Source organism: Uranotaenia lowii, chromosome 3 (assembly GCF_029784155.1).
Source record: "Uranotaenia lowii strain MFRU-FL chromosome 3, ASM2978415v1, whole genome shotgun sequence".
NCBI lineage: Eukaryota > Metazoa > Arthropoda > Insecta > Diptera > Culicidae > Uranotaenia > Uranotaenia lowii.
The window spans coordinates 304,612,177-304,624,818 of NC_073693.1; the positions used below are offsets into that span (position 1 = coordinate 304,612,177).

The 12,642-nt window shown below is 41.6% G+C and overlaps 1 protein-coding gene across 2 annotated transcripts; it reads right to left on the reverse strand.

The window, feature by feature from the left end:
- Positions 1–4,951: 4,951 nt before the first annotated feature.
- Positions 4,952–6,390, reverse strand: LOC129757240 (chymotrypsin-2-like). Of its 2 annotated transcripts, XM_055754396.1 has the most exons (4): positions 6,256–6,390; positions 5,906–6,062; positions 5,254–5,837; positions 4,952–5,187 (listed from the first exon to the last, which is right to left on the reverse strand). In XM_055754396.1, exons 2-4 carry the CDS (start codon positions 5,976–5,978, stop codon positions 5,044–5,046), a joined length of 801 nt encoding a protein of 266 aa, XP_055610371.1. In that variant the 5' UTR covers positions 5,979–6,062; positions 6,256–6,390; the 3' UTR covers positions 4,952–5,043. The 2 variants fall into 2 exon arrangements, with proteins under 2 accessions (XP_055610371.1, XP_055610369.1); XM_055754394.1 differs by lacking the exon at positions 6,256–6,390 and having other exon boundaries at positions 5,906–6,107.
- Positions 6,391–12,642: the final 6,252 nt, after the last annotated feature.

The following is a 12,642-nucleotide window of genomic DNA, read 5'->3' on the forward strand; positions in this document are numbered from 1 at the left end:
GTATAAAGCGATTCTACTGGGGATGTACAGAAAGCTCCAGACACCGTTCTGAGGAAGTTATTGTAAACAGTTTCTAGTTGAAATATTTCATGAGGCTCAAATATTTCCCAGCCATAGAAGAGTCTCGAAATGATTGTGGCAAAACCGATTTTTAAAAGTGTTTCACGACTTCCTAAGCTGGTTAAAACTTGCAGGAATCGGGTTCTGCGAGCGCATTCTTTTTTCAGGGTTCTAATGTGGGTGTTTGCGTTTGCTGCCTGGTTAATTTCGACGCCTAGGATTTTTGCAGATCTTGTACGCTTAATTTCAGTCCCATTTGCTGTCAGTTGTTTCTGTTGGTAAAAACGGTGCCTTTTTCCTTTCGTCCCTGAACACATATGCAGTAATGTGCTTTTTCGTGCGTTGATTGTGAAACCATTTTTATCCGCCCATTTCAGGATGCAATCAATTCCAAACTGTAATTTTTTACGACACACGGCTATGAATTTACTTCCAACTACCAGTAGAATGTCATCTGCGTAGATGAGCACAGAAATATTTCTAGGAACATATTCAAATATCCCATTCATCACAAGAATAAATAGAGTCGGTGATAACACTGATCCTTGTGGGACACCTGTATCTTGAGGACGGATAGATGAATGTGTGCCTGCTACAGCAACATAGAATGATCGATTTCTCAAAAAATTTGATACTACTTGGTAGATTCTGTTCCCCACTTTGGCTTTTTCAAGAGCTTTTAGAATTCCTGGGCGCCAAGTACGGTCGAAAGCTTTGGCGAGGTCAAGCGATACTATTTCCGAATGCAGTTTTTCATGTCGATGTTCAGTGAGGATATCTTTGAGATTACTAAGGTAGCTAGTGGTTCCCATTCCACTTCTAAATGCATGTTGGTTAGGATGGAGTAGTTTTTCAGTTTCCAGGTGTTGTTGCAATCTTCGGTTTATCAGTCTTTCATAAACTTTTCCTAAACATGAGGTGAGTGCAATCGGCCGAAGGTTTTCAACTTCTTCCGGGCCTCCTCCTTGCTTAGGTATTGGGATAATTTTACTAGTTTTCCATTCTTGGGGGTATTCTCCATTTTGCCATAAATCGTTGAACATTTCAAGGAGAACCACTTTGGCTTCGGGGGGCATGCCTGAACTATGAATCTGAAATCTGAATTTATTTCTGAATCTGAATCGGAATTCTAAAATCCGAATCTGAGTTGTGAATTTGAATTCTTAATCCGAAATCTGAATCAAAAATCTAAATTAAGCTGAATCTGAAATCTAAAGCTGAATCTGATTTTCAAATCTGAAATTTGAAATTGATACCTGAATCTGAATTCTCAATAATGCTGAATCTGAATCTGTAATCAGACACCGAAATCTGAATCTGAAATCTGAATCTAAAATCTGATAAAGCTGAATCTTAAATCTGAATCTGAACACTGAATATGAGAATCTGACTTCTGGATTTAAAATTTGAATCTGAAATCTGGATTTGAAATCTGAATCTGAAAAATGAAATCTGAAATTTCAAATATAAATCTGAATCTAAATTTTGAAAAATAAATCTGAAATCGGAATCTGAATTCTAAATTTGAAATCTGACACGGAAACCTTTATCTAAAATTTGAATTTGAAAGCTGAATCTGAACTCTCATCTGAATTCTACATCTAAATTCTAAATCTGAATTCTGTATCTTAATTCTGAATCTGAATACCTACAATGTTTTGTTGAATGGTCTTTAAGACTGAGTTGGCCATCCAATAACCGAAACATCAAATAAGAATCCCAGTCGATAACTCAATCAACAAGAAATCGAACAAGAATCTGTATTCTGAAATTTGAATTAAAATTCTGTATCTCAGTCAAAAGTTTTATATGTAGAAAGTATGAATCGAAATTCCCTATTTGAAGCTTGATTGTATTGTTCTGATTATATCTATTTGCTATTATACAATTCTTATCCGGGTTTTAAAAATATAAGAAGATTTTGAAAAAGAAATTTGGATTTCGAATTTTATAATTTGGAAAAAGGAATATAGTATAAAAAAATTAAATTAAACACTGTTCCTAAGTTTTCTGAAAACTACAGATTAGATTAATGAATAAAAATTTAATTGTTTTATATGAATCTGTTTTTGTACACTGCGGGAAAAAAAGTATGAAGCATACAAACGAAATAAAATGCGGGTAACGGTTTCTGAAAGAAATAATCCAATAAAGCATTAATTTAAGAAATTGCATTTTTTATGCCCTTTATCAAATCAACACCACTGTAACGGAAATCATTCGTCAAGCGTCGGCAGATCTGTGCCGAACTCACAAACCACGATAGGAACACTCGAGAACAATTCGGATCATGCTCTCTTGGGGTGGGTCTAAGCATTTCTACTCAGATCTCGTAGCACTCACCCGAGACACGCATATGGTGTTCCTCTCTGCCGATGTGATGATGCAAAATCGCCAGAGAGATCGTTACGATCCCTCTGGCGATTTGAGTTACCTATCTGCCGATTCATGTTTACTGGGGTGTCGCCGAAATTATAACCGTTTTATTCTAAGTTCGGTGACTCAACTCTCAATTTTTTGCATGCTCTGTCGATTTCTGAGAGGACGCGTTTACTGGGAAAGAACGCAAGAATTCTCATTCACAGTTTGAATCGTACTCTCGTACGGTGTGGTCGCATTTATCTCCGTGTTTTTTTATATGCGTGCTTTCAATCGTAGCAGTCGTCTTCGCTCGCAGGCAGGCAGACACGCGTCTCGAAGAGAAACATACAAACACGATCCGGGTTGTTTTCGTGTGTTTCTCTGGAGGGCGTGTCTTAAATTATTTCGTGTCACTCACCCAAGGCACGCGTATGGTGTGTTCCTCTCTGCCGATTAGATGACAATTAGATACGATCCTTTTGTCGATTTGAGTTACCTCTCTGTCGATTCATGTTTACAGGGCTGGAGTGTCGCCGAAATTAACCGTTTTATTCTAAGTTCGGTGACTCAATTCCAATTTTTTGCATGCTCTGTCGATTTTTGAGAGGACGCGCTTACTGGGAAGTTCGTCTCATAACAAAAATCGCAGTTCATGTTGCCTAGTGTGGACTAGGCATTAAAGTTTCCTGGAGTGGTATGAGGTCAATTCCGTCAATTTTGTTGCAAAAGACATGAACTCGCCAAACTGTCGGGAGCTGCGCCCGGTAGAGCAGTACTGGGAAATAATGAAGCGGGAACATAGGAATAGCAAGAAGACAGTCAAAGACGAGAAAGACATATAATAAAAATGGGGAAAAAAATGAGAAACTGGTACCGGATGACACTGTAAAGACATTGCATCAAGCAAAAATGCGTTCAATTTTACACTCAAGGCTCTATCGATTAATTTTTCTTTTGATTTTTGAATTCAATATGTGTATAAATTTACCCTAAAATTTGGTTTGATTCTAAACATTATGAAAAAATTGGCATGACATTTTCGGTTTCGCAATAATTTAGTTTTCGCCCTTTAAATTATTTAAAGGAAATTTTTCTCTGAATAACTTTGTCGTAGACAGTAACTTCGTCTGTTATTAGACAAAAAAATATATTATGTGTTGAATGGAAGCCTGTCTTTTGGCATTGAAAAACAATAAACACAATTGACATCCCTGCTGGGTGCCTAGCAAGGAACTGCACGACTATTTTTCATGCAATACTTCGCGGAGCACCGGAAGTGATGTCACTTGAGTTTATTGTTTTTCAATGCCAAAAGGCTAACCCCTGTTGAGCAGCTAAAAACTTTTTTGCGTAACAAATTGGGTAATTTGGATCAGTAGATGACAAGTTTCAGCTGATTGAATTTGTAGGAACACTTTTTTAAGGCTGGGCTTTTAAGTGTTAATCCGTAGCCGCTACGTGCAGATTATGGCAGGGGAACATGTCCTATTATGCGCCACCTAAGCGAATCGCTGATTTTCTATGTATTCCACGTACAAATTGTGTTAAAAATGGGTGCAATCGTTGAAGAAAATTGTTTTCTACAAATGCCTATGATTTTTTATTACTCAAATTGCTATAGTTGCTTCAAAAACTTGATTTTTTTAAACCTTATTCAAAGCCACAGAACAAAACTGTGTTGCAAATACGCGCCGCCGTGTATTCAATACGCGCCTAGCAGCCGAACGCACCCGAAAGCAGCCGAAGACCGAAAACACACCAATACTTACAGACACTTTGAATGAAAATAAAATCAAAATAGACTAATCAAAATTAAAAAAAAAATAAAAGTAGATTTTTTGGGCTGAATTAACGTTCAAAATAAGGTTTTAGACTTTTCGTTGATTTTCAATGAAAATTGGCCTTTTTGAAAAATTAATGCTATTTTCAGCCTACTACAATTGGCGCATTATAACGAGCGCATGGGCCGTGATAAAACATACCCATAAAAAGCATACCATAGCGAGTTCGGTATAATTTTTTAGCATTAAATCGTAGTTTAGATTCTCCTCTATCGATGTGTCAGAAAAAATTGTCTTATTCGTTTTTTTCTGCTTGGTGACACCTTATTGAAAGTGCTTTGAAATTTAGATCGAAATGAAGAAAAACCTAAATTGTGAAATTATCACGAGACAGGAGCGTTTTAAGGAAAAATTCATACTTGCCATGACCAATCACAGCATTTAGAACAAATTGGTAATATTTTGCAGGCTTAAAATGCTTCAGATTCTTCAAAACAAGGGTGGCGCGTATTAGCCACATGGGGCGTTATATGAACTTTTCCCCTATCCCGGAACAAGGTGATTATGAAACTTAATTAATTTACAATGTTTCTTCTTGAAGTTTGCTCAAACCTCAGAATACCCAAGTGTTAGTGGAATGTAAGAAAACAGGATCTCTCTTATACAAGCGAAATGAATTTTCAGAAATTAAAGATTTATATCGGGATTTTTCCTTTCGTGAACATAGAGAATGTGTTTTTTATCCCTGCATTAATTTATTTAAACAAAAATTAACCAACAGCACATTAATAACAGCAAAAGGATATACCTTATATAAAGCCCAAAAACAAACATGCAAAACTCAAACCGCAGTCGCGTCAATCCACTCCTTGAACATGGAAACGCGGGTAAAAACATCCGGCGATCCGGTACCACAGAATCTGGTACCGTACGAAACTACTCCTACCACTTCATCCTTCAGGACTAACGGTCCACCCGAGTCACCCTGAGAAAAGGGGAAAGTCAATAATGTCAGCAATAGTCAAACTTGAAAGTTGAGCGTTTTTTTTACCCCACAGGCACCCTGTCCGGCTCTCGTGAAGGTACAGATTTCCGTTGGGTTCACCGGAAAGCCTCGATTGATGCACTCTTCATTGGTGATGGTCCTGAGTGTTGCCTTCTGCAGATCCTGTGGAGTTTTCCCGACACGAACCGGCATCGTGAAACCCCATCCGGTTAGAAGACAATCAACTCCTCCAGCTACAGAATGGTTCGAATATTTGATGGCTAAGGTTTTCTGATCAAAATGGAAGGCGTCCGCAACCCGGACGATGCCAATGTCACACTTGTCCAGCTCCTTGTACTCCGGATGGATTTTGTGCCAACTGACCATGGTACGACGCCCGTGGGATCCTTTTTCTCGCAGATCATTCGTTCCGGAAACTACCGAGATCCGGGAGGGATCAATTTTGTCCAGACAGTGAGCCGCAGTTAGCACGTGGTGCGCGGTAATGATCGACCCTCCACAGTTGTGCGCCCATGTTTTCGGCCCAAAGCCATAGAACGAATTGATCATAATCTGTATCGATACCTGGTATGGAATCGGTTCCCTCGCCTGAATTCCACCGACAATTTTTTGCTGCGATTCCTCATATGCTGGGTGACGAACAAATATATTACGCCAATAAATTGCAAACAACCATAAAATAATTGAACAAACTTACATTTGTAACCGCTATTCAGCCGAGCGTGCAGCAACCAAATTATGGCTAATTCGAAACCTCGTCCAGTTTTCATTGTGCTACGCTAATCCGAATGGTCCGGCACAAAAAATACTGCCTTCCACAGATATCACTCTGGCGCCGCACTTAAAATGTGTCCCTGCAAGTTAAATTCGCAACTTACCAGCTGCTTCGAGTGCCATCACCAAATGACCGGTCCCGGCACCAAGCTTAATGGTCTTTATATTGTTTTACAATAATCACTTTCCGAAATTCCAAATTAAACCCGTGTGCTGCTACTGATCTGTTTCCAGCGAGCACCGAAGAAAAAAAAAGTCCATAAAAAAACTTACTACAGCCAGCTACTATCAGCACATCCTCGCACCCCCACCTAGAACCCGCCGGGCGGGAAAATGGTTCGCGGAAAAGAATATCCAAGCTGAACCATACGCTGGAATCGACAACTGCGACTTTCCCCAGGCAAGCAACGATGAGCGACAATTTATGGCCGAACTCGTCAAACTCTAATAAACGCAAGTCGGTACGCGACGAATTGTGGCGCCCCCCCAAGTAAGTCTGTCAGTGGGGAGCGGAAGTGGTAAAGTACTCAACACGGAAAAAAGCGCCACAGACAACCGGACGATGACGGTGACTACGACAACACTTTATAATGCTCTCCCGCGGTGAACCTTTAACTGATTGATGTGGAGCTTGAACTTGCTACTGGTTCATTCGTATGAAAAAGTAAAGAACAAAGGTGTAACGATCGCAAACAAGGTTAATCTCGATCTAACGAGACTTCAATTTACAAAGTTTGTATCAACATGCGGGTGGAACTTTATCGAACAGTCGTTTGTTTACGTTTCGGGCGGAAACATGTTCTTAAACCAGGTGAGCTTGGCGACGACAGGTAGAAGCCAGTCGATGGTTGATTTTTTGAGCTTCGGTTCAGTGGAAGAAATCCGGGTAAGCTGAAGATTTTTCTGCAGAGGCTACCTCGATTACCGAAAAAAAATACAGAGCAAACAAAACACTTAAAAACTTAAAACTTTTTATACCTTAACTTCCAAGAGGAAATACAGCGATTTTTCTGTTCAGCTATTCAATTAGAGTGTCCATTTCCCGGAAGTTTTAGTGTTCCCGGGAATCGGGAAAAATGACGATCCTTTTCTCGGAAATTCCGGGAACCCGGTAAAAATTGAGAATGAAGATCTTAACCATCTACTTCTTGGGCAAGTCGGATAATCGAAATTAAAAGATCAACCGGTTTTGATATAAAACACGTCTTAATTTATTGACTTTAACTTTTGGGTATGAAAAAACGGTTTTTAGCTTCGCGCTCGATAAGCAAAACGTTGGTAGCACTGCCAGGTGACGAATTGTCCGAAGGGTGCGACAGTAGACGAAAGTAGCGTACACTATATGCTCAAAACTCCTCCTTAGTGTAGCTTCCTTGAGCACAATCCAAGCATGGTCAAGAAACGGTTCAGTTTTAGTTTCTCGAGCGGCTTCGTTAGAATGTCTGCTGCCATCCTCTCCGTGGGACAATAAATGATATCGATGGTTCCTCGGGTTAACAGCTCCTTCACAAACTTCTCCCTTGTCTCAATGTGCTTAGATCGCCTTGTGGAACGCTCTGGCTTCACGAAAGAGATACAGCTTTGGTTGTCTTCATATATCACGGTCGGCTTATTTTGTGGTACACCCACGTCGCGGAACATATTCCTCAACCGAATAACTTCCTGGCATGTTTCACCCAACGCGATGTATTCAGCTTCCATCGATGAGAAGGTGACTGACGTTTGCTTTCTGCTGATCCAGGAGATCGCTGCTCCGCCGAAGATGAACTTAAAACCACTTGTAGACCTACGGGTTTGTACATCTCCTGCCCAGTCGGCATCCGTGTAGCCGACAAGATTGTCTTGTTGTCCAGTGAACTGTAGCTTTTGGTCTTTCGTACCCATCAGGTACCGCACTACTCTCTTAGCAGCCGTCCAATCGTGTTCAGTCGGTTGACTTACTCTATTTACGTCCCAAGATTGATGTGCTCACTGCTATGTCTGGGCGTGCGTGTACTGCAATGTACAAAAGAGCTCCTAGCAAACTGCGGTAGTTCGATGAGTCCTCGAGCGCTGCACCACCTCCCAACTTTAAGTAGCCTTCATCCATGGGTGTTCTAGCTGGTTTGGCGGAACCTAAGCCGAACTTTTCTGCTACCTTCTCGATGTAATTTCCAAGGTTGATGCTATACTTCCCGTTGACTCGGATCACCTCCATTCCGAAGAAGAAATGCAATTCTCCTAGGCTGGTTATTTCAAAATACTTCTGCAAGTCCTTCAGTGTGCGGTTGACCATAGAATTCTGCACAAATTCGACGACAAAATCATCAACATACACCAAAAAATAAATCACTTCTCCGGCTTCCGATTTGGTGTACAGGCACATATTCGTTAAACTCCGTTTCAATCCAAGCTTGACGACGATCTCATGTAGACGAATGTTCCAACATCTAGCGGACTGTTTCAAGCCGTAAATACTTCTTCGTAGACGGCAAACCAGATTGCGTTTGGTGTTGTCAACGAACCCTGGGGGTTGGCGCATGTACAGCTCCTCCTCAATTGTGCCATGTAGGTATGCGGTTTTCATGTCCCAGTGCTGCAGAACCATTCCTTTCTGACTTGCTATTGCCAAAAGGGTTCGAAACGTCACTTGACTGGTAACTGGTGCGTACACCTCTTCATAATCAAACACCAGGCTGTTGCGTAAAGCCCTGCGCTACTAAGCGAGCTTTATATTTCACGACTTTTCCAGAGGCGTCACACTTTGCTTTATACACCCACTTGCTTCCTATCGGTTTTCTTCCTTGGGGTAACGGCACAAGTTCCCACGTTCCATTCTTCTCGTGACTCCTCATTTCGTCCTGCATCGCTTGAGGCCACTTATCAGCATTGGCCGAACTCTCCACTTCTCGAATGCTTTGTGGTTCGGAACCAACTGCCAAAAGGGAACTTTCCAACCGCTGGGGTGGGATACCTCTCGTGCTTCGGGTTGAACGTCGAACTTCCGGTTCAAAGCCTTCTAGATTCTTATCGTCATCTGAACCTCCCAGGAAATTCTCGTCCGTCGAATAACCAAGATAGTCTTTTGCTTCCACAAACGAATCTTCCGAATCATCTTGTATCGGAGCCGCCTCAAGCGGTATTTGCTCCTCCTGCGTTGGTGTGCTTTCTAGAGATACTTCTATGTTGGACTCGGTTGGGATCGACCTTGGTTCGGACACTTGGCGAATTGACTCCTTTGTATTCATCTCAGACTCCAGGAATTTGGCATCCCGGCTTACAATCACGCGATCACTTTCGATGTCCAAGAATCTATACGCTTTACGATCCTCAGCGTATCCGACGAAGACCAATTTGTTCGCTTTTCAACCAATTTTCTTCGCTTTTCTGCAGGAACATGAACCCAGGCACTGCATCCGAAAACACGAAGGTGGCCATACTTTGTGTCGAGGGCTCAGGGTAGCAGTGGGTGATTCCCAGACATTAACTGATGAGGACACCTCCCAAATTTTCGGATAAGTTTTCTGGTTCACTTTTGCGGTCAAATGATGACACAACTTGCTACACTACTCAAACAGTTTATTTGCACATTAACAACACTCCTTTATTCTTAACTTTTAAAACGACTTTTTACTTAACTATTTATTTAATCTAAACACTTAACATTTATTTAACTATGAACAATTATTGTGGGACACTTTACGGCCTGGCTGTCTAATCGTCGTGCTGGAACTAATCAAAGTGATGGGAATGACGCTTCGGAAACCCAAGCCAAGCCATCTTTTCGCTGGCGAAGAAAGCGTCCTTTCTTCCGCCAAACAATTCGCTGCTTGCAGAACAATCATTTGAAAAGGAGATGAAATATTTCACGCGCCGCGCGCGCCTTCGCGCACTGCGCCGTGTCGAATCTCGATGCCTCGCTCGCTGCTCGATTACCATGCCGGAACACTTTGGTTTTTCATAGGGTGTACGATCGATTGTGGCGGAAGGGAGTCGATTTTGCAAATAACAAGCTGTCATGGCTGCTTTTTCCTAATACCTTTTATCCAGACAGGCTTCCGACAAAAGGCATCTCGTCATCTCAATCAGCGCACGGTTCTTACGTTCAGCTTTCCCATTTTGTTGCGGAGTGTATGGAGCTGTTAGCTACAGTCTAATACCGTTTTCGTCCAAGAACGCCTTCAGCTGGTTACTGGTGTATTCGCCGCCATTGTCTGTCCTCAAAACTTTCGGCTTCGTGCCAAGCTTGTTATGTACCATGGCCACATAATGTCGGATCTTCTCAAGGGTTTCTGATTTCGATTTCTAAAGATAGATAATCGTGAACCTGCTGAAATCGTCGACTATCGTCATGATGTACCTGTTGCCTCTGGGTGTCGGGACGTCTATAGGTCCGCACAAGTCAGAGTGGACGAGGTCAAGCACAGCAGTCGACTTAGACTCCGAAGGCGGAAACAGCGCCCTAGCCATTTTCCCCTCGCAACATATTCCGCCCACAGACCGTATTCCGCAAACCTTGACATTCAGATCGGCGCCCAATTTGTCTCGTTCGAGTCTCAAAACAGCATCAAGATGACAATGCCCCAAACGACGATGCACAAATGCTGACTAGAATCCGTGTGACCAACCGCGGCTGAATTCACTCGCACTTTCGGTTGTTTAATAGAGAACAAATCGACGTTCCTCTCACCAACCAGCACTGTTTTCCCGTTCTTTTCTATTTTACCCTCTCCTGGTCCGAAGACAACGGCGAATCGATTATTTTGCTCACTGATAACAAGTTTCCGGCCAAGCCGGGCACGTACAGTGTGTTCTTCAAGGTCACTGCCTTCGAATTTCCACTTTCACTCACACCACCGATTTTCACTTGTCAGATCCCTTCAGCAAACAGCACTCTTCCATCCGCTAGGTTCACAGGCGTCGTATCTTCAGCCATGTTCCGCACCAAGTCAGCTCTTCCAGTCATATGCTGAGAGCAACCAGAATCCAGCAGCCACTTCCCGGTGTCCGAATCAGCTGATTCCACTTTCCAACACTCAACAATGCTCATAAGAAAACAAATCTCATTCGAGTCTTCTTCTTCTTCAACCACTGCCACTTTAGCGTTCTGATATTTCTGGTTGTGAGATTTTGCTTCCTTATACCGTTCGCTACTGTTATCACTAGCACTGGTTCTGTTCTTTTCTCTATCGGCCGCAAATTTCCTACAGTCACGCCGGTAGTGTCCTTCTTGTTGACAATAATGGCACGTCTTCCTTTTTTTCTCACTGTTTCCTCTTTTCACTACTGTTTTCAGAGCTTTTTCAGAAGAACTTTCGCATCTTCTACGCCATTCGTCCAACAATTTTCCTTTGACGAAATATGATTTCAACTCGTCTTCTTTGCACCCTTCCAGCACTGTAATCAATTCACTATACGATTCCGGTAAATTCGACAAAAGTATCGCGACGACCCAGTGTTCCTTAAGAGCTTCTCCCGCAAGGCAGACAGCTTTTGCACTTGCTCCGTCGCCGCCAGCAGGTGGAGCTCCATGTACCCACCCTCACTCAGCCGTAGAGACAGCAACTTCCTCAAAACGTAAGCGAACCCCGCTGATGGTAACTTTTCACCTTTGTCCACATCTCGTTAGCAGATGCGGCTCCAATAAGGCATTTCCCCACTTGTCAAACGAACAGCTGATTTTTCATGTTTACATTTTCTCGGCATATCGTGGTAGGGTACACGGAAAAAAATTGAGTGGTCATCCCAAAGACGCTGTCATGATAATTTTACCATTTCAGCGCTATAGTATTTTCAACCACGAAAAGTTTAACATCGATTTTGTGAAAGTGCGCATGAAACAATATTGAAATTACTATCTACCTGGTAATTTACGATAACTCTCAATGTTTGTTGTCGAAAATACTATGGTCATTGTAGTGAATACAACTACAGACGATAGATAAATTTAAAAAAATGAGTAAATAAATATTCTCAATCGGATTCAATCAACGCGTTGTACCTAAATATGAATTAACACATTTAAACGTGTGGAATTTCGATGCTGTCAGTTTCACGAAACGACAACGTTAGCGAAAGTTACGAGTGAGAAAAAGAGAGCATATGACGATCATTCATTCTGTTAACGAAGCTTGGAGATATAGGTCGCGTTTATAGAGTGAAAAAAATAGAATCGCGGAAATTTCGAAATTTGTCCGAATATACGAATAAAAGTACGACAATGGCGCAGTCAGTAAGTGTGAAAGTGAAAAGAATATAGCATTACGGGTTAGGAAAGTATCTGTTCAAAGGAAATCGGATTGAAATTCGAGTTGCAGTCACGGTTTCTCTGTTCTCCATTTTGAATAATTTTATTTTAAAGATTCTAGTTTAATTGAGTGGCAAGAAATCTTAATGGATTCGGATTCGGATTGACAAACACGGAGTTTTTTTTTTTTATCCCGATGAAAGACTCGGATCCCGATGAAATATTCGGACTGATTTTGAATATTCCGATGAAAGACTCGGATAAAGTGTTTTGATTCCGATGAAAGACTCGGATCGTTATTTTCAATTCCGATGAAAGATTCGGATTCCGATGAAAGACTCGGATTGGTTCTTGATTGTCCGATGAAAGACTCGGATAAGATTCTGTATAAAAGATTCAGATCGTAAATTGAAATTCCGATGAAAGATTCGGAT

What these genes read in the sequence shown, in the direction of transcription:
- LOC129757240 (XM_055754396.1), bottom strand. Translation starts at nt 5,978, where the DNA reads ATGAAAACTGGACGAGGTTTCGAATTAGCCATAATTTGGTTGCTGCAC. An exon ending in GCTGAATAGCGGTTACAAAT is followed by an intron (nt 5,838 to 5,905) that starts GTAAGTTTGTTC and finishes TTCGTCACCCAG; the next exon opens with CATATGAGGAATCGCAGCAA. An exon ending in CCGGACAGGGTGCCTGTGGG is followed by an intron (nt 5,188 to 5,253) that starts GTAAAAAAAACG and finishes CCCTTTTCTCAG; the next exon opens with GGTGACTCGGGTGGACCGTT.